Genomic DNA, 27,349 nt, shown 5'->3' on the forward strand with positions numbered 1-27,349 from the left:
GACCTCAATACTGATCACAACACAGAGAGGAAAACCTCCAACATATCCAAACATTTGAACACACAGCATGCAATTAATTTGTACAAATGTGATGTCTTTTATATGCTGCTTAGTGTAGGTGATGGCCGTCAAAGGGGAGCCAATGAAAATCGATAAGAGGATCAATAAGGATGCATAGGTTTAACTCATCCAGCCTACTTGAAATCACATTGGATTCTATGTCGCCCAAAAACTAAAATGAGTTTGACACCCTTGAACTGAATGTACTTTTACAGCCAAACTGTCACAGGTTTCACTGCTGTACTATGGCAAACTTAATTGTTATTTCTAGCCCTAAACTCTAAGGTACCGTATGTGCTTCTGCCATGTTCCCCTGTTTTTCACAGAGGGGTGAGGTTAGACAAGCACAAACACACACAGGCAATTCACGCTAACTTGACATTAAGCCAGACATCTGAAAATAACTCCTATCAATCACACAACAACCCAGTGAAGACAGAAGCTGCATAACAGTTGCCAAAATGAAGCTACCACCTCTGTACAGTCTTATGAACCAGTTTTTCCTCGCCTGCTGCACCGCAAGACACTCAGTTCTGTCTGTAGTCAAGGGCGATGAATCGGTCAGAGTCCAGGCCAACATCATGCCCTGCTGGATAGCGATCAGACACTGAGCAGGAAAGAAAGAGGGTTGCCAGATGCAACAGAGGGTTGCCAGTTTATGCAGCAGCTTATACACAAGTCAGGGTACAAAGAGAACTCACAACACGTGGTCATTCATCCAACCATCAATTTATTTCATTTCTGGTCTTCAGATGCCTACGTTGAATAAAGTTTAAAAAAGAAGCAAAAAAAACCCTGAGATAAATATGTTAGCATGGCTGGATATGCAGCAAGCTCATTTGATAGGCTATATCACCAGCTTGACAAATCTTATCACGTAGCATTATTTCATGCATGTCTAGCTAATAAGAGACATTGCAAAAAGTGCAGAAAAAAGCAGTCCCATCAGGCACCTCACACTGCCTTCGATCAGGCCAAGATTCAGCTGGTCGAGCACAGCCTGATATTAACCTGATGTTTTTTTCATCAGGGCTTATTTCTGACAGCTCTGTCTTCTGTGATCACATAATGAGAGTGCATACCATATTGCCAAAATGCCACAGCTTGCCCTTTTCAAGTTTCAGCTTGACACAGCCAAAGCTAAGCGTTTTCATTAAAGTTGCAATGTGTGCAGTTGAGAAAACTCCTCATATACAATGCACAGACTGTATACAAACAACTGGTGTTAAAACATCCTGACATGAGCTGGGGCCAGATTTGACAAAGAATCTGAGGAAACTGCACACTCATGCAGCAGTGACTTGTCAGTCACAACAGCCACACCCTAAAACATATCCTGCAATATTATCTATTTTACTCTTATTAGGACTGTAATTTAAAATACAGGCATCATCTTATATGAAATAAAACTTAAAACTAGAGACCATAAACTCATAGGGTAACTTTTTACTAAGGTCACAGATTTCATTAACAGCATGGCCATTTTCTCCAAACTTTCTACATATTTAGACTTTTTTGTAATCAGAGTCATAGCTCTCTGCTGCCTATTTCTTTAAGCTTCTGTGAGTGCAATGTCAACTATAGAATAGGATAGAATAGAATGGAATGGAATAGAATAGAATAGCCGTTTACTGTCATTGTACATGTACAATGAAATTATGGGTGCTCCACACCAACTGTGCAGGAGTAAAACATAAATAGTAAGACTGCAGCAATAAATAGCAAACAGAAGAAATAAATTGTGTTATGCCTTTCTAAATGGAGTCTTCACCTGCACAAATTTCCTCCAGATGCTTCGGTTTCCTCGCATCATTCAAAGGCAGTTTAGGATAATTGGTGATTTATTAATAATAACTGATAATTAAATGCAAGTTGTGCATAAAAACATAGTGAGTGAAGAAGAAGCACACTTCACTCTCTTCCCTCTTCAACTCCCAGCAGCCTAGCCCTCCTGCAGCATAACTAAAGGAGAATTCAGGGTCACCTGATACAGCCTTAACTTTATGCTTTGCCAAAAAGGAAAGTTTGAAGCCAAATCATAAAAATAGAGAGCGTGTGTACCTCCCGAATCCAAACTGGGAGCTGGTTCCACAGAAGAGGGGCCTGAAAGCTGAAGGCTCTGCCTCCCATTCTACTTTTAAATATTGTAGGACTACAGCTAAACCATCAGTCTGAGAGTGAAGTGGTGAACTGGGGTTATATGAGGTCAATGGAAGGATGGATGGATCTGTTAAATCTAACACATACCCATACACACATCCCTTGTCTTCGGCAACGGGTTGACTGACTCTGTCCAAAGGAGATAAAAGATGGCTGCCATTATCCATAAAGCAAGCTAATAAGCATTCCACATAGTCATTGTTTATTCCAATAAAAAGCAAAATGCATGACTGTAGTATTTAATGCACAGCCATACAGGCCTCTTAAAACAGTTTTAACAAAAACTCCAGAAAACTACTGGCCATGGCCCAAAACAAGTGTATCAACAAAGACATGAAGTTTTCTTTTTATGCTTCAATTTCTGAAGAGAAATAACAAAAATGTAAATAATTAGTGAACTGTAAAGCTGCTGTGTTATACAATTTTGTTACATTTGTGTTCAGTCTTACAAACTAAGTTCATCAACCACACACTGACGCCTCATAGACAGATGTGAGAGTGGTAATGATCTTCTGATCAAACTGACCTATGAGCTACACCAGCATGTACTGAGACAAAAAAGGACTCACACACCCAGATTTTAATAGGGAAACCACCTTACTGTAATGTCAATACTTGAAAATTAATTAAAAAACTGTGTGAATTGTGTGAACTCGTTACATAAACAAAAGACTTTAAGTTTCACCAGTGGCCACCTGTCTTCCACCTACTAGTAGAGACAGTCCTGGTTACCAGAAACATGAAGATCATAAATCTGCCATGATTCACCAACTTGAGCTTGTTTAAGACAACAATGCCATGAGCTAGATCATTACTGGCTTATAGACCAACTCAATTACACTTCATCTTGACAGTTCTGACAGACTTCAGCTTCTACTTGTGTGTACATTTGTAAGCAGCTGCCAAGAAAACAACAGCAGGATGCAGTCGGGCACAACAGCATGTGGGAGTCTAAATGAGTTTCTTTTATAAAGCTTCTTTATAAAGATAAGGGTCTGTGGTTAACTATCACTCTATAGTGGGAGTGTTAAGTGTGCTGTATGGAAGAAGAGCACACTGTCATATTATATGTTGCATAATGGTACTTAACTGCTCCACCGCTACAACCATCATGCCATCTCTAACCCTTAGATACATTTGCACTTAGGTGCATGTTTGCATGTGTGCACAGCACCAAGTGCGTGATTACCACTGAGCAGGAGATGAAGAACACTTTGATGCTAATACACTTCTGCTTGATCCAAAGCTGCAGTCCACAAGGACAGAGAAAGCATTTCAAGTGTAACTGTTTAAGGTGCTGTCTCACAAAGGTGGCAGCAGCAGCAGCAGCAGCTGGCTTTCTGGACGACATTAATAAGCTGCTGCAGGTAATAACTTCAGCGGGTAAAGGAAAATGCCGCTGTGCTGAAAAATTCATATTTGCCCATGTTACCCTGATTTGTTGCTTAATAACATTACAGATGTTCACTTGATTCTTTTCATCCAGATATCCAAACACTGAATGGAACCGTTCAGTGCAATTCAGCTCTGCCTGCGCCACAGAGCCCATCTTCCTCAGCTCTCATTACTTTGAAAGACATAGAAGGGCTTTAGGTGCTGCTGGCTTTAACATTCAGTTTGGCCTCACAGTCCAGTCAAATTGAGGGTATTTAACCTTCAACCAGCAAAGACAGCCTAAGTCAATTCTATCATTTACAACAAGAGACTGACTTCTTGTAGAGACATTAAATTATTGTTTTACTTTACAGTAAATATGGCACAGCTGACAAACTAAACATAAACTTGGCCTTTTCTTCTCCCCTGTGTTATGAGGGGGAATACCATTGCTTTAAATACTTTGTTAATACATAGGTACACATGGGAGTACTTACGCACTAGCCCAGATGGTGGACCCTCTAATTTGAAATCCAAGGGTATAATTAAGAGACAAAAAAATTAAAAAGGAAAGCATGAGGATTTGCTGCTTCGACATGAAACGCGGCACAAATTACAGCAAGGAGAAGCTGGTTAGTGCGGTCATCATTATTAGATATTCACATTCAAACAAAATAGTCTCAGAGCAGGCGGCTCTCACTGGGGATCCGGCTGTTACTTTGAAGTGCAGCAGATAGACGCAAGCGTACCCTTTGCGTATTAATCTGAACTTGATGGCAAATTAAACGGGTGATATCAGATGACTTAGCGGACGGTTTCAAGTTCATTCCGGGGAGAACCCGTATTTGCACGGTTCAATTAAACAGCCAGCAGGCCTCCTCTGGCGATATGATGTTGGGAATGAAAAATGTTTTATTTCTGCAAGAAAAGCTGAAAATGCAATCAGTTCAAATGTATCCGTTGAACTTTGAGGGGCTGATGTAGAAGAGGTAAATAAAAATAGAGCCGGATGTGTTGGAAAGTGGATTGTGAGGCAGCTGCAGGTTTGTCTTATTTTAATGTAATCAGGGAAACTCGCCGTTTCCCTGATTACATTAAAACAATGTCTGTAAAACAATATAATAAAGGCGACCTGTGGTCCGTAAACGTCATGGTACGAATGTGTCCCGGACACCTTACAGTTAGGAGCACAAGTGTTTATCTTAGTACGTGTGGAAGTGACGCCTGATCGTCAGACCAGACACTTCACTCCAGAGCACCACTCTCCTCCCTGCAGCCGAAAAATCAAAACAATTTCCCTGTGAGCTTTGGCTGCTCGGAGGGAAACTGTAAACCTCTCAATTAAATACCTCATGCCGTTTGGGAAACAATGCCGTAGTGGGATTTTTACCAAGGCGATTAACTATGAATGAAGTTACTGCTAACTGCAAGATGTGGGATAGCGAAACAAATACCAAGAGTATCATGAGCATATTTAGGACTGCTGCACTTTTTAGTGCGAGTTGTGCTGTTTGTTTGTTTTTTCTCTTTAAAGAAGAGAAGCGCTTGTGCGTCGCGCTAAAGAGGAACTTTGGAGACGCAAACCCGTTGCAAGGAAAAGGCGAAGAGAAAAGTTTGACTTACCGGTGTCGAAATCATTAAAAGCCGCGGAAGAAATAAAGCCAGCGAGAAGCAGAGCAGAGGTGACGGTCCAGGAATCCATCGTGTGATTAGAGAGTCTGAATTCGCTCTCAGGTGAAGTGCAGCCTGACGGACGGGTGCGCAGAGCGGCAGGCTGCTGGACCGACTGACTGACTGGCTGTCTGACTTGCTGCTTGTCTGTCTGTCTGTGCAGGAGTCGCGCTTTGGCCGGTGTTAAAAAGTCCCTGAACTTCAAGGCAGGTCCTACAGCTACTACTACACTGACACCACTACGACGAGACCAGATAGTAGAAAACAGGGATCCTATTTCCAACCCATGTGACAGGAAATAGGGGCAATGGATTCAACCTGCAGCACTGGGAAAGCAGCAGAAAGAAAAGAGGAGGGAGGGAGGGAGAGAGGGTGGCGCGATGGGGTTTTAAAGGTGGTCTCTGTGGTGCAATGAACAGCAGGTCCGCAAAGTTAAAAATCAAATCACATCAAAGCATAATAATCACAACTGACCGCAAACCAAGTTTAATATTACAGCTAAACTAAAACAATATAATAAATCAGTATCCAATACAATCACAACGACAATGAAGCATGTTTTAGGTCAACACGGGCAGAGTAGCGACACAGCTGAGGCTCAATACTACCATAAAGCAGGGCAGTTAATGGAAAACATGCTATAAGACTATAAGAAACACATTATAAACATTCTGAAATATTATTTTGTCTGTTTTTATGATGAGTCTAAATATAACTAATGGTCCACTGTGTTTGGAAACCATGCCCTCTCATGCACTGTGTTAAACAAAAGACAAGGAGAGGCCAAACATCCTTCTAATATAAGAAAATATGGTCAAAAGTGTGGAAAAGATGAAAAGTGAGTAAAGCCATAGTTTAGTATAGTCTCACATCTTAACACAAACGAGATTAACTGGAGGAATGAAGCTGGGGAAACTACTTGTTAAGTATTTCTTGGAAGAAATTACTTTTTTTGGCGGGATTTCTGATCAAAAAAACTTAACAAATCACAAAACATTTAAGGCCTACATTTATTTATATATTTATCTGCGTTTTGCTTTATTTATTGTTCATGTGAAAACCTTTAATTGTTCGTAAAGAAAACACAACTATCACAATCTAAAATCGGAAAGTCAGATCCTAATTCTACGGTTCCTCTTTTGCATATCTCCACCGAAGCTTGTCCAGCCCTATTCACTAATAGAAACAGGTGCACTGAGTGTACAAGCCCACTGTGAGCACTTCTCGGCCCTTTATTATTACATTACAGTCAGTCAGTCTGACCTCGTGAGAAACAGCACCCTCACGTGTTTAACAGCAATCACCATGAAGCACTGAGAACACGCTTTCAAGCCCAAACAGCAGCCCGTTAGACTAAAAGTAGTATGATTCCGCCATGCTGAAAGGGGGGTGGGAAAGCTCAACATTTATTTGGCCAAAAAAGACTGGGTTGAGAAGGGGTGTTCTGGGAAAGTAATCTAGCATGACGTGTGCCCTTTGGACAAATGCGACTGTGTGGCCTTGAGATGCTTGCTGGTAAAAGCTTAACTTGTTTTAAATTCAAAGACTGGGACTGTTTAGGAGAAAGGAAGTTCTTAGAATTTAACTACGTTGGACGTTTGCTATGACTGTGACTTTTTTGTTTGTTTGTTTGAATTGCATTACTGTAGAACAGCCAGCTTTTAGTCTGACATATTTAAGGAATATTATATCTAAACCTAAACCTAAAATATTCACCTGTGGCAGTCGAACTCAAGTACTGTACACGTCTGCTACTTTATACTTACTCTATAGTCTTAATTATTCCAGTCAATTAATAAAATGTGTAGCTATCTTCTGACTAATTAATGTACTATTGTGTTCATCCATAACCACCGATTTTGAATGTCTTGAGAAGCAAAATGTGAAAGGGGTTAACATTGTAGGACAGAAAAGTTTGTAGCTTTTCAATACCCTTCAAACCTGTAGAGCCTTTATCAGCACCAGCCTCCATTTAGAATTTGCTATAGCAGTTTCTGAGGAGGAAGTTTGGACCATTCCTCGTGAAACTGTTACAGTTCATTAAGATTTGTTGGATGTCTAGACTGAACAGCCCTCTTCTGACCACACCATTTCAACTGGGGTAATGCCAGGACTCTCACTTAAGCCTTAAAAAACACATTTTTTCTTCTTTGGAACTATTCATCTGTTTATTTCCTTTAAATTGTTGCATCATCCAACCGTTCATGAACTTACTGCTGCCCTGAAATTGTCGTTATGCAGTTTCTGTTTCTCTCTATCTCCTCTTGCTTGAGAAGTTCAGATTTGTTAGACTCTATATGGATTTACATTTCCAACCTAGCCTCATTTTCTTAACTAAAACACATGACCAGGTTCACTAAAATCTTCCTCTGGCTTTTATTGTTATTATTACTCCAAATGTCCTTAAAGACATGACGGCTGTTTTTGTGCTGTCAGTTCAGCCAGATAGTATTTATTTACAATTTAGGGCTTAGATAATATCAGATGGCAATTTCTTTGGAATGCCAGTGAGGCCATAAACAGTTTTTTCTGCAATTATGTGAACAAAATTGTGTTTATTATTTTAAATATGGTGTGTTATGTGTTTATCCTCACACAAACAGATTTTGTGCCAGTCGGATAAAAGAAAACATCCTGTCCATGTGAAAATGAATGTGAATTGGCGCTATCAGTCTGAGATGCTGTGCAGTTTAAGTAGCAAGGCTTCCTTTGTCTTCTTTGTATCTGTGTGTGTGTGTGTGTGTGCGTGCATGTGAGTCCGTATGTCTGATTGTATGCTGGGCTTGTCTGTACATGCTGCCCGGCCACATTCCTTGTGGTCTGCTGGAGTTACTGTAATTCTGTTCTCCCTTTTTGCCGTCTTCAGAAATAAGCTGGCACTTCCACACATCTCATTCACACTTATTTATTTAGTTATCATCCATATTTTTGGCATTTTGCCCTTTAGGAATTCTGATTGTTTTCCTTTAGGTACGTTTCTTCCAGTATCACGTGTGTGGATTTTTAGCATGGGTGGCTGCAGCAGAGCCCCTCACCCTGCTATGTGTCCTGACTGTTGAGTTATACAGGATGGGGGCTGGAGGTCACAGCAAGAATAATCCACTGAGATGTATTAGAAAGTACTTCAGCATCCCTGATCTGCCTGCCAATGCGAAGTTATGCATAGCTGAATAAGAAGTTGGCCAAGATGCTTTGAATTCACAAATTCGGGGCCAAGACTATGTCATGTCCTTGTTCTCTCTTGGGTAAACACGAGTGCCTAGCCCTGAATCTTAATGTCACATTTCTTTCTTTTGTAGCTGAATATTATTTCTCCATCTAGGCTTTTGCTCTTGGCATTTCAGAGAACCATATTATATAGAGCCCCTGGGTCACAAATGGCCCATACAGAGTTTGCTGGTTCTGACATTTCTGCTGCTACCTAAAGTTTGATGTTCCGATTTCTTGAGATAGTGAGCAGCACGGTGTCATTGTGGTTAGCACTGTTGCCTCACAGCAAGACGGTCCTGAGTTCAATTCCACCATCAGATGTGTGGAGTTTGCATGTTCTCCCCGTGTTTGCGTGGGTTCTCCCCGGGTACTCTGGCTTCCTCCCACAGTCCAAAAACATGCAGTTAATTGGAAACTCTAAATTGCCCATAGGTGTGGGTGCGAATGGTTGTCTATGTGTTAGCCCTGCGCCAGACTGGCGACCTGTCCACAGTCTACCCCGCCTCTCGCCCTAAGACGACTGGGATAGGCTCCAGCACCCCTGCGACTCTGATAAGCGAATGGATGGATTGTTTTGATTACCATAATTGTAATTCAACCAATCACATTAGTAATAACAAAATCACTGGTCTGTATTGTATCTTTGGATTGTTTCTTGGGTGTTGAGAACATTTAAAGATGATCAGATGAGGCTATTACCAAAATAATCAAGACTATCACTAAAAGGAATTATCAGGTATAAAAATGATCCGGGAAAGTTGAAAATGGTTAAAGGGGACACTAACCAGAGTGATTTATATTATTATTGCTTGGATTACACATTATTGTTGCAATAGGACTTTTTTCAACACCCACGCCAGAAAAATCACAAGAATACCTGAACTATCTGTATATCCATAACTAAAGCTATCTCCTAAGAAAGAAAACTCGAATGTAATTTGATGGATTAATCTTAAAAACTAGCACATCCCAGCAGGGACAGGCAACACTTCTGAGGCTAAAATTAAGGAGAACTGGGACGTGCGTCTCGCACCCTTATGAACAAAAACTCCTCCGTTTTTTTTTTTCTTTTTGGCTGCAACGTGACAAGAAGAAAGATATTTTTTCTCCCTCTTTGACATCAACACTGAGTCACTGTTTGCTGTCGGGATCATTCTCCTCAGTGCCAAAATAATCTCTGCCATCGCCTGGCTCATTACACTAATTAAAAACAAAACACCCTGGCACACACATTGACGCACAACTCCTTTTGTCTAGTCCTATGGGGGACACAGTGAGTCAATGCGATTACTCAACCAAAGCATCTGGTTGTTGTTTGAAGTCTGTGCGACCTGGCCAACACCCCCCCTCCCCCCTCCCCACATGGCCACATCAGTGTCTATATGATCCACATCATTAGTGGTTGCACACACACAACACAACACACATTACTGTGGCACTCTATGACCCCAGCAAAGATCCGCCAAAGTGGGCTCTCTTTGACAAATGACTGCCTCTGGCCTTTTCTGAACCAGTAACGACTCCCCAACCACCATCTTCTCTCAACTCTCATGCCCTGCGTACACACCTGTACAGGCCCCTGAGCTTACCCGTGTTCAAAGCCAAGATAAAAGCCACTGTTTATATCCAGCCACCTGCATATAAGCATCAGCCGCTGTAGCAGCACGGCCCCTCCTCCTCCGCCTCTCTTCACTGACACACACAGCAGTCATCCATCTTGCTCAGCCTCCCAGGTCTCTAATTAGTCTCCGGGTGGGTGACACCCTCTGGAATGTTTATTGTAACATCTTTCAGCTATATCTGCTTTAAAAGAGAGACAAAAAGAGGAGAAGAAGAAACAGTCATAGAAGCAGAGAAAGAAAGACGGAACAGGTTTCTATAACATAACATACAAATTAAATTATATTCATTTATTTCATTTTACATATATAATTTGGGTTAATAGACTCATTCTTATATAGCACTTTTCAACTTTCAACTCATTCACACATTCATAAAAGCATTTTTTATGCCTAAGTTCTTTTCTGTCTGCATCTGAGGGCAACTTGGGGTTCATCATTTCACCCAAGAATACTTTGGCACACAGACCAGCACAGCAAGCTACTGAAATACAAAGCTTCCAATTAACAGATCACCTGTTTTACCTCCTGAGCTCCTCAGCCAACTCAACCACAAACAATCAGCCACTACATTAGGTACACATTGCTAGAACTGGGTTGGACCCCCTTTTGCCTTCAGAACTGCCTTAATTCTTCATGGCATAGATTCAACACAGTGCTGGAAACGTTCCTCTGACATTTTGGTCCATTCCAACATGACAGCACGTTGCAGCAGTTGTTGCAGATTTTTTTGCCTGCATATCCACAATGTGAATTTCCTGTTCCACCACATGACAAAGGCACTTGTTTGGACTGAGAACTTTTGACTGTTGCCATTTGAGTACAGTGAACTCATTATCATGTTCAAAAAACTAGTTTGAGGTAGGTGACATGATGTTAGCCACCATCACAGTACGAGTACACTGTGGTAATAAAAGACTTTGCTGGTTAAACAATACTCATTTGGTACTATGGAGTTCAAAATATTCTCCACATGATTACGTCACCAGCAGCCTAAACTGTTGATGCAAAGCAGGATATATCAATGCTTTCATGTTATTTATACTAAATTTGGATCCCATCATGCAAATGTTGCAGCGAAATGGAAACTCATCAGTCCAGGCCACTTGTTTTGCTCAGGGAGGCTGCCCCTCCCTCAGTGGATAAACTCCGAGCACAAAAACAAAATGACCTGGTGACGCTGCAACCCAGGACTCATTTTTTAGGCACAATGAATGCACATCATTCATGTTTCTTGCACCTTGTCTATCAGGCTCACTGGCCAAACACATTGGAGGCCTCAAAAACTTTTATAACCAAACCAAAAACCAAACCTAAAGCATTTCAACTCTTGTAAACCAGACCCTGGTTCCTGCATAAGTGATCATTTCTTTTTTCGGAAATCCCATAAAAAGTGATGGATTTATTTGGTGATGCAAGACAATTTACTGGGGAAAGGGTGGCAACAACAGCAGTGGTGCAGAGAAACAGCAGAAAAATAATTCTTTAAAAAAACAGTAAAAATATTTTTAATTGCTGAGAGTAGAGCTCTACCAAGCCACAAATTTGTATTACATACAGCCTATTAAAGTACAACAGACATAAATGAAAATCTATGAGTTAGACAAACCAAAAAAACAATCCTCTAAAACATTGTTTTGTTTATTATTGGATTAACACACTAAAACTGAACCAATGAAAGCAGATTTTTTAATTTAAAGCATAAACCAACCAAAGTTTTGGTTTCTGGTGGCTATCAGAATGAGTTGTAAACTCAAACATAAAATTACCTTATTGCTGTATAAAAATGAGCTACACTCTCTGTCAATTCAATTCAATTCAATTCAATTCAATTTAGTTTTATTTCTAAGGTTTTGTACATCAGGAAACAATAAAAAATTATCTGGGCCTTACTAAGTGTTAAAATTAGGTAAATACACGCTGAGACGAACAACAATACTTGATATGTTACTCTGTGCGAAACACAGATGCAGTGTATAAAAAATTAAGTACGCCTCATGATTAACCAGCTTGTAGATCCACATTTAGCAGCAATAACTTGAAGTCAATTTTGGCCCTCCCTTCTTTACAATGTTGTTTCAGTTTAATTGAGGTTTGCAGACATTTGTTTATGCACAGCTCTCTTGCAGTCCTGCCGGTCTGGAATTTGACTGGGCCATTGCCTCACCTTTTCTTTTTCAGCCATTCTGTTGTAGATTTGCTGCTGTGCTTGGGAGCATTGTCATGTTGCATGACCCAGTTTCGGTTAAAGTTTAGCTGTCAAACAGATGGCCTCACATTTGACTCTAGAATACTCTATGCACTGGTGGACAGAGTAGGAATTAATCTTGGGACCTACTTTATGACAATCATTTTTTAATGAATGTAGCTCCGTTAGTGAGATGGGGGCAAATCAAAAGCAGCCTTATAAATAACAATATATCAGTGGTCGAGTCAAGGACATGAAAAACAGACCACCTAATCTGAACATGCAACAAAAGTGGTCAGTAAGAGCTTTAAAGATGGTAATGAATCTCAGTGCTCCATGACAGACAGAATTCAGCATGTGTAAGCACTGTGAGGACACATGCATATAAATCACATCACCATAATCAAGCACAGACATAAAAGAGAAAAACAAAAGTCTCTTTTTTGGATTTCAGGAAAATCCAGTTGTTATTTCAGTTTTTTCGCCGGTTGCTGAATGTGAGGTGTATGTGCTTAATAGTTGGCACGAGGAGTTTGTGTTGATATGCTGCTTGGTTTCCACCAAATGTGGCTTTTTGCATTTACAGCCAAATATCTCCGTGGTCTCGTCTGTCCAAAGGAAATTGTTCCAGAAGTCTTGTGGTTTGTTTAGATGCAACTTTGCAAATCTAAGCCATACTGCCATACCCTTCAAGAGGCTTTCTCCTGGCAACCCTTCCAAACAAGCCATTCTTGCTCAGTATTTTTCTAATTACACTGTCATGAATTTTAACAGTTAACATGCTAAGTGAGGCCCGTAGCTCTGGGTCTTTTGCAGTTTCTATGAGCACTTTATGGTCTGACATTTCTGTGAATTTGTAGGGACGTCCACTCCTGGGAGAATTGGTAACTATCTTGAATGTTATGATTAATCTTTCTCACTGCTGAATGATGGACTTCAAATTGTTTGGAAATGGCTATAAAAACCTTTCCAGATTAGTGTGCAGCAATAACTGTGCTATAATTCTCTAAGATTATTGCTAATGTCTTTCCTCCTCATCACTGATCTAACACACGTGGTCCCAAAGTTAAAAGAAACCTATAATGCTCCTTTCTAGGTCCATATTTTGATGAGTGTCTTTGCATGAGTCATAGTTCAAAGTAACCTTTATTTATCTCAAATTGGGCCTTGGTACAGCCGTTCACTTCATTCGCTGTCTGAAACAAGCCAATTTAGCACTTCTCCTATCTATGTATCTTATCTATGTATCGATAGATAGATAGATAGATAGATAGATAGATAGATAGATAGATAGATAGATAGATAGATAGATAGATAGATAGATAGATAGATAGATAGATAGATAGATAGATAGATAGATAGATAGATAGATAGATAGATAGATAGATAGATAGATAGATAGATAGATAGATAGATAGATAGATAACCCTAACCCTGATTATGAAGATTCGTAGAGGTGTAACAATTCTGTTTTTTTTCCTGCTAATTTTTTCTTATTTATGTCCTCTGTCGAAATTAAAGACAGTGGTATGAAATAAACAGTGGATTTGGAGAATTGTTATACTCTTACTGAGTAGGATAAATGATAAAAACAGTGTAGATAAGGACATCACGGTTGTTATTATCATAATTCCTCCAACTCATCATAGACTAGGGAAAGAGCCAGAAGCTCGTTGGCCAATTGTTCCGGACTTCCTGCTATAAAGTCCCTAATCAGAGCATTCATTTGTGATACATCTTTATTGTGGGCTGACAGTGACAGAAAATCTGATTCACAGGAAGACACAGAGGAAGAGAAGCTAATGGAAAACTGAGCATATCTGCGGTATCTCTTATTTATCTCGAGAACTTATGGAGCATACAGGTCCAAAGCCATGGCACTAAAGCTCAAATTTAGCTTCTAAACAACAAAACACAATTTATCATTGGGACTGCTCATGTGAAACCTAAAAGTCTACACAGACTCCCTTTAATTCTGGTTTCTTTGTAGACTTGTGAAAGATTCTTCAAAGGATTTCAAAAAGTGGTCACCAGGCCTGAATCAGCATTAATTCAAATCCTCATTTTGAGCACAAACAGTTCCAGCAGTTTACCTTTGTGGCATATATTGAGGGCCAATTGCAAACACGCTGTGATAGATAGGTTTTTCATGTCACCTAAGCAGGGTATGCAAACCAGGCAACACAGTCCACCATATGCATAATGTAAACTTCTGAGAAACACACTTTGAGGTTCCAAAACATGGTATGGCTACAGCGTTTACACAAGCTACACAAAAGGATGATGGCAAGGGTCTTGACGTCACATTTAATTCCGCAACTAAACACTTTATGGCCATGGGAAAACAGAAACAAAGGTCTGTAGAGTCACATAACTACAATGACAACACTCATGAGCCTCGTTACAGGTCTCAGAGTGCAAAGACAAATGTATGTTTACAGGTTTATGGCTTCAGCATATAAACAAGGCCAACCCGACCCCGGCACGGTCACTGTTAATATGCCATGTTGTGCTGTTGTTTGGTTGGTCTCCCATTACATCGTAGTCACAAATTGAAACGAAACGACATTCTTACATGCAACCCATGAACAGTCAGTTCACAAAGCATGTCAAATCCTTGCTTGCAAAGTGAAACTGAGTTGTAGTCAGGACTAATAGGTTTGGAGGTTCTGCTGCTTGAAGTTCTAAGAAATTATCATAAAGTACATCCAGTAAACTCCAGAATACAGTGGTTTTTCATATTAATCATTTGTTTTGTCTTTTACTGTGTTTCCTTTCTGGCTTCAGTCTATGCGCTAAGTTAGCCAGCTGCTGGCTCCAGCAACATATTTACTGGAAAAAAATGTGGAATCAATTCTCTTTAATTTAAAGCACAAGGGGGAAAAATAAAATAAACCCATTTCCCAAAATATCAAACATTTCCTTAAAAGCTCATTTTAAATGAATTTCTCTTCAGAGTCTATGTAGAGAGACACGTAGACTCACCGGCCACTTTGTTAGGTACACCTACTCAACTGCTCTTTAACACCAATATGTAATCAGCCAGTCACACAGTAGCAACTTAGTGCATTTAGGCTTGTAGACATTTACACCCAGCATCAGAATGGGGAAGTAAAGTGATTTCAGTAGTTGTGAACATGCATAGTTGTTGATGCCAGACATGCTGGTGTGTTTCAGAAACTGTTTATCTGTTAGACATTTGCAGCAGAACTGTCTCTAGGATTTACGGAGGTCAAAGTAAGAGAGCATATCTAGTAAGTGGTAGCTTTCTATCTTCTTAATGTCAGAGGCAGAGATGCTCATACTGTTTGGAGCTGACAGGATGGCAACAGTAACTCAAATAATTACTCATTACAACCAAAGTATGCAGAAAAGCATCTTTGAACGCACAAACCATCAGAGCACTGAAGTAGATCGGCTGCAGCAGCAGAAGACCACACTGAGTGGCACTTCTATCAGCTGAGAAGAGGAAACTTAGATTACAAATCACATGGACTTACCAAAACTGGACAACAGAAGATCGAGAAAAGATCGTCTGCTTTGATAAGTCTCGATTTTGGTTCCAACATGAAAAAATGGAAGGGTGAAAAATTTGGTGCAGCCATCATGAAATCATCGATCCAGTGTTTGTTGTATCAGCGGTGGTGGTGTAACTGTGTGGGGGATATTTTCTTGGCACACTTTGAGCCACTCAGTGCCAACTGAGCATCATTTAAATGCCACAGACTACCTGACTATTGTTGCTGACCATATCCATCCATTTATGTCCACACTCTACTCATCTGCCCAAGACTGCAGGTTACTGAGACATGTTCCGAAGCTCAAATGATTGCTGTTCAAATGGCCTCAGTGGTAACCAGGTCTCAATAGAGCACCTTTAGGATGTGGTTGAATGTGAAATTTGTATGTTGGACACGTAGCCAACAAATCTGCAGGAACTCTGTGATACTATTATGGTTTAAAAGCCAACAGAGGGTTTGACACCTCGAAAGGTGTAACTAACAAAGCCTCTGGTGAGTGTACAATTTGCCACATAGAACGTGGTGTGTTTGGTAAGCTTGATATAGAATACCTTTATCTAGGGCTGAATATATGGTGTATAATGCAAAAAAAACCCCACAGAAAATTAAGACATTGCATTGATAAATATTCTATTCAAAATAGGCAATAAGTGTTTTGTTATTCTTTTTAGTGAAAAAGTAATAAATAAAAATTTAAAAAGTAATTATTTCATGAGACTATAGTAAAACAAAATAATAGTGTTCTGATGAGACAAAGAATATATTTGATAAACAGGGGAACTAGGCAAAGTCTGCCATTTTTTGCTTAAAGGAAACAATTAGCTGATTAGCAAAATATATTAATTAAACAATTCTTTTAGTTTTGCAGTTAAAAGTTTTTAATTAATTCTCTTTCAATCCTCAAAGTTATGTGTGAATAAAAAAATGCGAGTGCTGAATTCCTAAAGTTTATAGACATAGATTAGAGTAGTGCAGCAGTGACATGAATACTTATGAGATCTTTGACCTTGTGAGTTTGGACGCACTGAGGAAGAGAGAGAAAATAGTGAATCACAGCAATAAGAATTCATAATGAGACAGAGAGAAAAATAAAGGACCTTCAAAGCCCCGGTGATATTTATCGCACATCCATAAGCAGGTATATCCAGACACAAACAGAGCAGAACATCCAGAGACATCACAAGCAAGTGCGCCTAGACAGTAAACAAAAAATGCCTCCAGGGCCTCTGAATGTGGGCTAAACAGATACAAAACAGAGTGCGACAGTGTCTTGAAAGTGAGCATAAACAATTGTGAATGAATCATTTCATGCACTCAGTAGACTCAATAGAAGTCGGTCAAGCTGGTTGCACCAGGTTAAATGATAGTGAAAAAGCACTTGTGCTTGAAGCACTGAATATTTAGATGTTTTTGATTAATGACAGTAAATGTAAAAAAAAAAAAAAAAAAAGATACCAGCCCAGGCTTGCCTTCGTCTCTACTGGCATGGTTTCATTCGAAAGATATCTCCAGTGCATGTGTGTGGTGTCTCTGTACTACGACTCACACGGTTTCAGACTACGTGCACACCCACTCAGAGACACACACAAAAATCCTTAGAGGGAAACATGCACATGCACAAAACAGACTTTTAATTCTTTCTTTATCATATCTATTCATCGTACAAGTTCCACAGCGCATGATAACGAGAAAAAAGGAGGAAAAAAACAAACCAAGCATGGAGGAATATGTGCCTTTTGAAGTTGTCTTTCTTCTTGGAATTGGGTTTGGCGTAACGTGGCTACTTAAGCAGATCATTAAGTGTAATGGTTGGCGAGGATTGCAAAGCTTTATCTCTAATGGCAAGAACAAAGTTCTTGATGATCTGGGGGATTCTGGAGCTGGATTTGATGGGAATTCCCATGCCTGCTGGAACAGTTTACTTTGAAACATTTTGATCTGTGCTAACAGACAGGTGCTATCATAAATCTATAGTCAGGGAATTACTGACTCAGCTTTACATACTGGGACTTGGGCATATAGGGATAAAGTTATCCTTTGACAGATTACTGTATATCTAGAGCTTGGAGGTTCTGCCCCGGACTGACGCCAGTATTTTAATGCCTGCCAGTGACACGTGACAATAAATCAAAGATTTAGAAATATAAATGGGCAAAAAAAGAAACCTGGAATGAATATATACTGTGAAAAGCATAGCATGCAGAATATCCATCTCACAAACCATCAGATCATCTGACTCAGCTTGAAAAGGAACCCAAACATGTGGCAGAGTCATGAAGAATGATCCCAGGTACAAGAAAAGCAACGAGTCCAGCAGCCATTTGTATATTTGATGTCATCTGGAGTGTGCCTATGCTTAGAAAAGATTGATAAAGTATAGTATTGTACAAATCCTCATTTAAACTCATAAACTAATATTCTTTTACAACTAACAACCTAAACCTACAAACCTGATGTCGTTCTCAGTTTGGTTCTGAGTAGACCACACAACATTAAACCATGTGGCTGTAAGTAGGATCTAATCAACACAGATGGAAAGAAATCACAAAGTGTGCAGGCAGCTTTTCATGCTTGGTGAATAGAGATAGGGAAAGGACTGAAGTTGGTCACAGGACAAACGAATTCATATCTGCAAGGGCTGAACTTATTCATAAACAAACAGGCAGCACAAAGAACAACTGCATCTTTGCACACCATGAAGAAATACCAGGGCGTACATCTTTATTCATGAGAACAATACATCTGAGCATAAAAGTTTATTTTGAAAATGGTTGCTATTTCTTTCAGTAGAGAAATCGGAACGGGATGTTGTTTGAGGATTATGAGCGCCAAAATGATTTCTTAGCAAGAGAATAAGCTTTGATTTTTTTCCCCCTCTGGGCAAATAGAAAGTGAACACCAACAATCTTTATTTATTTTCTCCTCGCACTTTTCTTTTGTTGATGCCTTCCACCGCTTTGCATTTGAATCCCTCAAAAATCAGGAAATCGCTTCCACCCAGCTTTCGTATTTATGAAAACACGTGTTTCCAAGAGCCTGCAATGAATTTATATTTGGTACAAGCTGCGTAGTGCATCTCACTCCCTTGGCAATGTGCCCGTCCACAAGCTTTCCATGGAGGTTTGTCCCCCCCCCCCAGTTTCCACAGATCCCGTTGATTGATTCGCTGTTTAATGGCTTCCTGTGCTGGGCATAGCATACGACAAACATCTGTAAGGGTGGATCGGGCATACTGGTTCTCTTTTGCTCTGCTACGCTCATCTGTGGTGTAGTAAAGTGAGGTATCTGCCTTTACTGTGGCCTGAGAGAATGACGTGCTCCATTATAAAAAGCACTGACTCCACTGAAAAATGAGCCATGGGTCCTAGCGGCCACTGGTTGCTGAGTGGCTCATAGTGCCTCAGGGGATGAAGTTTAGCCTCAGATGTTGATGACAGATGATTTAGGGGGTGGGGGGTTATAGCAGCTGGGCTACGAGTGATAAAGTTATACTGAGTGTTAATGTCCAGAGTAGTTTGAAGACTCATCTCTTTGAGTCGATACAGAAGCTAAGGGTTCAGCTTTGGGCTATTTTAGTCAGCTTCACTATGGATTCCATCTTCTTGGTATTCTAGTAGTCACAGCTCTGATAAGATGGTAAAATTGCTTAAGATCCAAGTAAATTAATGTTGTGGATATTTATTAAGAATCTTTAGACCCACAGCACTGAAGCAAATCACAGGAAATTGGAAAAGAACATCAAGCCAAAACTAAATTAGCTGAAAATAAAACTCAGAGTGTTCAATAACAAAGAAATTAGCTCGTGAGAAGCATTAAATTGGGGATATTTTTATGGAAAAAAAGTACTCTGGTTTTGTAAAATTAAAATATAGTTTTAAGATGGGTTTCTTTTATGCATAAAATGTCTGATATGCATCATGTTTACCCTTTTTTTGTTGCAGTGCTGTAACATTTGCAATTATTCATCTATCCCCCTTACATCACAAACTGCATTTAGTATAAAATCTTTGTCAAATTATCCCTGATAAATCAAGGTTAACAATATGTCAACTTGTAGTCTTGGTCAGACATTTACACTCTTCAAGGGCATAAATCTTTTCAATAGGGTTGACGTCAGCGGTTTTCAAAAGGCCATTATTCCAGGAGTTTATGGTCAGCCTATTTTATATGGGATGATTGTCCTGCTTGAACACCAAATTGTGTCAAAATTTCAACCATCTAGCTCCTGATTTGAGGTGAAGTTGAAGAATTTCGAGGTAATACTCCTTCATTATTTCATATCCTTTGTACAATGTACCACTACCACTGGCAGCAAAACAGCACCAGAGCAAGACAGTTGCTTGACAGCTGGTACACTGTTCTTAGATGTCGAGGCTTCACCTTACTCCTCCAAACATGTATCTTGTCTTTGCGACCAAAAAGCTCAATCTTTGTCTCATCTGACTATAAAACTGTTGCCGAGATGGCATTTGGGCTTCTTTACATGAAGCCTTCATGTGGAAGTAAACATGATTCTCACTGTGCAAACTGAACCAGCCAACTGCCAATTGCCAATGTCTGATATACAAAGATGCTGGGTTCAGCTGTGGCTCACCAATCAGCCTGTTGTGGAGGTGCACAGTAGCCTGTTTTCAGCAACCACCATTTTTGTTTTCAAGTAGAACATTGTGATATCTAATGCAAAATTTTCCATATAATAATATTATTTTCTAATTATAATTAGGAAAAAAAAAATTCTAATGATTTTACATAAACTACTGTCCATAGATGGCCATAGTGATAGTAGCTATACCAAGTGGTAGCAACATCAGGAAGAACGAACATGGAAAGCTCAAGAAATACCAAAGACTAAGAGAAGAGCTGGAGAAGATGTGGAGGTTGAAGGTAACAGTGGTAATCGGAGCACTCAGGGCAGTGACACCCACTGTACAGAACATTATACATTTATATATAGTTATGTGAAAGTATATAGTCATATACTGCAGCGGTCCTCAACCCCCGGGCCATTTGGTACCGGGCCGCGAGAGTTGAGACTCGGGTGTGAAATGTATGGTTTTCAGGGTTTTTATCGGTTTTCAGCGTTATTTTGTTATCGTTTTTTTCGTTAACTCGGTTTTCCTGGGTCTTTTCATGTGTGTTATGAATAAATCTTCTTTTTTTCGGTACCGGTACTAGTTTTATTTTGTTGTATTTATCCGCGACTCCTTAAAGGCCGGTCCATGAAAATATTGTCGGGCACAAACCGGTCCGTGGCGCAAATAAGGTTGGGGACCGCTGATATACTGTATATACTCTTCATGTTGTAAACAAAAAAGGGGATGTTTTTCATGTGGAAAACTGTCCAAAAAAAGACTTCATACAACTGTGTATACTACACCTTCCATAAAACAGCACAAACTGGTTCCAACCAGAATAGCAATAGAAGTGGGAGGCACTGGTGCACAACTGATAAACAAAACTGGGACTTTATTCTCTAGATTTGAGAATCAACTACTTCACAGAGGCCTGAAACTATAGACCCCATTATACAGTTTTGGCATTTACAACATTTCTGATATATTTTTATTATAATTATAATATATTAAATATATTACATAAAAACAAGAATAATTCCTTCAAAATCACGGGCCTTTCCAATTGACCTCAAGCTTTTGTGTGGTTGTGCTACATACAGATGCAAGTAAATTACTGATAGTAAGATGATTTTTAATTAGTCTGTTAATTGCCTGTTGGTTTTAGGATTTTGTCATGTTTGTAAAAAGACAATGTAAAAATATAGTATAACTGCAATATAAAAAGCAAAGCTTTTGTTTTTATCCATCTTAGGATTAGACGACTTTTCCAAAATCTTCTTTTCGACGTAAAGTGTTCACGTTGCCAGTGACAAAACTCTGTGTTTGGGCAAACACCTTAATCCCAAAATCAATCTTTATTTCAACGTACGCCTTAAAATTAGGAGAACATCAGAAGGTGCTGTTCAGCTACGAGGCATTAGAAGTTAAGGGACAAAGCACACCTGCAAAGCTGCAGTTGACATGAAACAAAAAGCACACCCAAAACAAAAGCCTCATCCAAAAGCCACTTCAGAAGTCTTTCCTCATAATCTAGGGATGTAGAGCAGATCTGAGAAATGGGAAAAGTCCCACGTGAAAGCAACAAGCTTGCACAGAGTGCATTAGCATTTACTTGTGTTTGAATATGATTGAACTAATTACGGCGGGTTATTGAGATGTTAAGCGAGTGTAAACACTGAGGGTTAGAACAGGCCCCCACTGAGATGAAAAACCTCTACTTTCATCCATACGCAATTAATCAGCATCTGACTCTGCAAACAGGCTTGCTCCATTGCCTCTCTTGTAAGCACTGACTGACACATGAAAGGAGGGAAATTTGCACCCAGTTAGGAGATTATACAGCAAGTGAGTCAAATCCGAGCTGATAGTGCAGAAAGACCCCAGACATCGACACACTGGGAGGTTTACTTGACCTTTGTAAGAGTATCAGGACCTGTTACCAGGTAACAAAGTCGAGGAAGTTGGAACATGTGTACTTATTTATGCTTTTAGGAAACATTAATGTGACTTTATGTGAAAAACGATAGGGTCCTTGAGGGACAGCAGAGCAGTAATAGCCAGGGTTTGCAGGAGCTAGTAATAGATACATCATTGCACCACTGCTATTTGGGAAACAGCATTCACATGCAGCAAAAACTTCAAAGCCTTCCATGTGCAGAAGGCCAGGTTATTTCAATTAGCCTTCAACAGAAACCCTTCTTCTACCCCAGCTGGACCCCCACCTATCACTCCCAGAGATCAGCCACAGGGGACCCTGTCACTGTGTTTCCTTTTACCCCCCAAGGGCTTTGTTTTGGAAAAGGAGAAGCCAGTCAGGTTCAAAGTGGAGGAGAAGACCGTGGGGTAACATGAGATGACGGTCTGTCCGATGAGGCATGCTGCTGGGGTGAATATGGATGATTCTTTTATTTCTGAGCTCTAAACAGTAGTGTACACATATAAAGGAGAAACAACTAGAAAACCATGGGACAACATTAGATTTATTGATTTTTTATGCGAGTTATAGATACTCGATCATTGTTTTCAAATACAGATATATAATGTAGTTCAAAGATTTCCAGTGGGAGAAGTTCACATTAAAAGATTTGGCATAAAAATAAGCTTCTTTCTTTGCATTATTTTCAGTTTACGGTTAAAATATGGTAAGGTTTTAGTTTAGTTTAAAAGCAACATTTCAAAAACATTAACCACAATTCACAGAGCTTCTTAAAGCATTGAAGGCAAATGTCTTCCGTGTACACAAAGATTCAGAAAGCAAGTGTTGACAGAGTGAAAAAGTTGACCTTTATGTAACATTTGCGGATTTCTCTGGCTCAGTCACTCAGCAAAGCCCTTCGTTTGACTGAAGGCTACGAGCCCACACGTAGGCTGAACAGAGTTCAAAGTTTTTCAACCAAAAACTGGTCAGGTTCACTTCACATTTGACATGAGTCTGAACACATCTGGTCCTATTTTAAACTGAACGGGAGAAGGGAGTGTTGATTGTAATGATGATATGTCCATGTAGTATTTACACAGTTCTCTCTCTCTAGCAAAGATCAGGCGTTCAGTCATGCAAAACTGGGATATAAAAACAATCATGGCATTTTTCCTTTTCTTCAGTTCCCTCAATCGTCACCCCATGCACCATTTACCACAACCTGGAGGTTTTCCAACCTAAACAAGAAGAAAAACATGAGGCCAAACAACAGACTGAAAGCCTAACGCCTGAGGTTTTCTTGATAAAGTCAACAGGTCAAGAGAAGAGCGCCGTCCTATTCTGTAGTGCAACTGTGTGTGTTGGTTTCCAAATGCTCAGCTCTGAACATATTTGTGGCCATTGCTGATATGGTTGATCCATAATTCAAAAGGACTTTGAGAGTTTAGGAAGGCTGCTGTTGGTTCACCATCTGGATTGGTTTGTCTTTCCTTTCTCTGGAAATACAGATAAAAGAGGTAGTCACTGAACAAACTGTTAAAACAAAATTAAACAGTGAGACCTGAAAAGCAACCAACAAACAAGAAAAACACACATTTTCATCCTAAATCCCTTTTGGGTGTGTTGTTATTTCAAAGATGATCATTGTCATCTTTCCAAAGTTACTGTGGGGGGAAAAACATTGCCCTCCAGACTGTTTCTCCTGCAGCTTCATGGGAGTAGTAGAAGTAATAGAGAACACTTGTTTAATCAAAACTAACTGCGAGTAAATTGTGTGGTGACCTTGCAGCAGGGCAAGCATTATTTTCAACTCGGCTCATAATAAAAGCATTTTATTGCTCTTATTGACGGTGTTTTATTAAGCAGCTTTTATAAAACTTGCAAAACAAGGAAATAAATGTTGAAAGGAAACTGTACTATGCCTTCTGTGGTACATAAACTACAGTAGTAAAGCATTAGGTGGTTTTTGACCTTAGGGCTCATTGGGATCATTTGAACTTGATGAAAAGAAGGAAACGTGTACTAAAAAGACTGGATTTGATCCCACAATGACTGGAAGGGCATTACGAAAGAACTGTTTTCTGAAGAACAGAAAGATTAAACCTAGTTTTAAAAACGTGGATGTTGAGTGGATGAGTATTGTTTTAAGGGAGATCTGATAAAATAGTAACCCATCCTTTAAGTCCTATTCACAGATCATCATTCATACTTCGGTAGTTATTCAGGGTTAGATCAGTAAGTTATTCCAGCATCTGCGCTGGCAATATCTGAGCAATTTTTTTGTAATCTAAAAGAACACAAACACTCACCCTTCACTTTGTTAGGTACACGTGATAAACTGCAAATATCTTTTCAGCAGCAACTTAGTGTGTTTAATCATGCAGACCTGCTGAAATTTAAGCCGAGCATCAGAACAATGGAGCTTCCAAAATGACAGAAAGACAACAGCAACTCAAATAACTACTCTTTTCAATCCAAGGATGCAGAAGAGCATCTCTGAATGCACAACATTTGGAACTTTAAAGAAGATGGGCTACAGCAACAGAAGACCACACCGAGTGCCATTGCTGTCAGATAAAGACAGGAAGCTGAGGCTTAACTTTATACAGGCTTACCAAAACTGGAAAATAGAAGATTGGAAAAGTGCATGGTCTGCTGCAACATTCAGACAGTAAAGCTTGTGTGAAAAACATGAAAGCATGGATCCATCTTGCCTTGTATCAATAGTTCACACTAGTAGCAGTAGTTGTGTAGTGGTGTGAGAGACCTTGGCATACATTTCTTGGCATACTTCGGGCCTCTTAAGGCCCAGTATACCTGCTGTGGTTGCACAACGCAGGGGTTACCACAATCCAGGGGTGCAAGACCTTCTAAATTGGGAGCTAGCGACAAGCAGTTTGACATCAACTTTGGTTTATGGTGTGATGTGTGAGGCACTGCACAGCAATTATAATGGGACCCTTAGTACCAGCTGAGCATTGTTTAAATGCCACAGCCTACCCGAGTATTGTTCCTGACTGTGTCCATCCCTTCAGGGACACATTTGTAATGGCTGCTTCCATCATACGTAACATGTCACGAACCAAGCTGAAATAATCTCAAACTGGTTTCTTAAACATGACAGTGAGTTCACTGAACTTAAATGACTTCCACGGTCAACTGACCTCAGTCAAACCTTTGAGATGTGCTGGAGCAAGAGATTTGCATAGCTGACAAATCTGCACCAACTGTGTGATAGTATGATGTCAATTTACAGCAAAATCTCAAATAAATGTTTCCAACTCTTTGTTTAATTATGCCACAGAAAATATGGCAGTCCTGGCACAATTCGGTGATGACATATGCTTCTGGATCCAAACTACTCTGCATTTATTGAGGCTGCTGTGTTTTTAACATGTTTTAATGCTTTGTATCTTGTTATATTTAATCTGAACAAGTCCCTAAAAAAGTCAGTGATCACTGTCGGCCTCTCTCGGTTTTTATTACCACTATTCATTTTAAAGCTCAGTCTTTAAAACCTTACGATGTAACTACAGCGCAGCCCATGCAGCAGTATGTTAATGACTAACTTCGTATTGTGGATGGATTATCTCAGTTGTTCTCCTGACTGAAGTTTGGTCCATTTACAGCATCCTGCCATGCGATTCCATTTGTCCCTAACTTTTATCGAGTGGAAAAAAGTTAGCATTCATCCTCCAGCTTCACTGTGCTAATGTGTTTATATTATGCTAACACAGCTGTGTAGCTAGCCACCACATCATTATATACCAGCTAGCCCAACTTCAGTAACCCTACAAACGTCACTGCTGTTTAGTTTTGTCTTCATTTATGCCGGCAGTGATAGCATAGCAGAGCTGTACGTCTTAATTTTTCAGAAATCTCTCAGTCAGAACGTGGTATATTATGTTGAGGTGGAAACTAGCGAGCTAACTTCCTGCTAATTTCTAACTCTGTTAAATTGAATAAATTCTGTTTTCATGGATGCCTGGATGTTAAACTTCATTGTTACACCTGGTAGAGCAGCCACACTGATCATTTTATTAAAGGTGAAAGAATTTAAACAGTTTGTAACTCTCAGACATGTGGCAGTGTTCGTTTGACTTTGGGACCTGAAGAGGAGTTTGGACCCAGAAACGGCTAATGATGTTAGACTTAAAGGCCAGATAGTAGCAAGGTGCACCTAATGGGATACTGACAGTCATTTTAGATATGTCAACATTTGGATTGTGATTAAAATTTCATGATGAGAAGCAGAGAAGAAACCTCCCAAATTCAGAGCTATTTTTAAGTCATATTTTCAGATGCATAAGTGAGACACCAGAGTTTCCTACCATTTGGTGTTGAGACGGTTTACTTCTCTTTTCTAAATGTGCTTCCCACATCAATCCTTAAATCTATTCTGAACCCTTTTCCACATTCAGACAAACACCCCTCTACCTTTTTGATGTGTCATAAAGCAGAAGTGGAGAAGACATCACAGTACACACACACACAGACACACAAACACAGACTCACATCATATGGTGTAATGACTTTCCTACTACTGTGGTGAGCTGCCAGTCAACCTGTTGAAACCTGCAAAGTAACCCTAGATGTGGAAAGTACCCCTGCAGGTCTAAGACACATGGAACAGGGGCTCAGGAGCTCTGCGAGCTTTGTATACACAAACACACATAGCCTCATGCACACACAGAGCTGTGTAGTTTCACTGCTTCTTTCCTCCAGACACACAACCCAGACATGATCTGAAATACGGTAAGACCCCAGCTACTTCCATCCTGATATGCTTCAGATGTTGAAGAGGAATCGATGTGTCTGCACTTGTCCGTAGGAGACTTTTCATGCATGTGAATGTATAAGGTGTCTCAACACACTTGGGCTACTGTATATGGAAAAACTTTATATTATTAGTAGTATTTGCTATAAAACAAACAATCTGTGTCCTTAAATTAAATGTTTAATTAAACCTAATTTCTATTAGTTTTATAATTTGATTTACTTAAAAGTTTTCTGCGCTTTTTTGAGAATTAGTTGTTTAATAACATATACTTGAC

At 39.7% G+C, this 27,349-nt stretch overlaps 2 protein-coding genes across 4 annotated transcripts in view; both read right to left on the reverse strand.

Annotated features, from left to right (window-relative positions):
- kremen1 (kringle containing transmembrane protein 1) overlaps positions 1-5,588 on the reverse strand; it is a 63,931-nt gene extending 58,343 nt beyond the window's left edge. For all 3 annotated transcript variants that reach the window (XM_085426294.1, XM_085426293.1, XM_085426292.1), the window contains exon 1: positions 5,218-5,588. In XM_085426294.1, coding sequence (XP_085282420.1) covers positions 5,218-5,296 — 79 coding nt within the window. In that variant the 5' untranslated portion in view covers positions 5,297-5,588. The remainder of the gene's footprint in view (positions 1-5,217) is intronic.
- Positions 5,589-22,863: 17,275 nt separating this feature from the next.
- The window catches only part of susd2 (sushi domain containing 2), a 35,259-nt gene continuing 30,773 nt past the window's right edge, over positions 22,864-27,349 (reverse strand). The window contains exon 14 of the mRNA XM_085426291.1: positions 22,864-23,791. Within this exon, the coding sequence (XP_085282417.1) occupies positions 23,740-23,791 (52 nt within the window). The 3' untranslated portion in view covers positions 22,864-23,739. The remainder of the gene's footprint in view (positions 23,792-27,349) is intronic.

Source organism: Rhamphochromis longiceps, linkage group LG12 (genome assembly GCF_057381845.1).
Source record: "Rhamphochromis longiceps isolate RC_006_pf linkage group LG12, R_longiceps_female_GT1.1, whole genome shotgun sequence".
NCBI lineage: Eukaryota > Metazoa > Chordata > Actinopteri > Cichliformes > Cichlidae > Rhamphochromis > Rhamphochromis longiceps.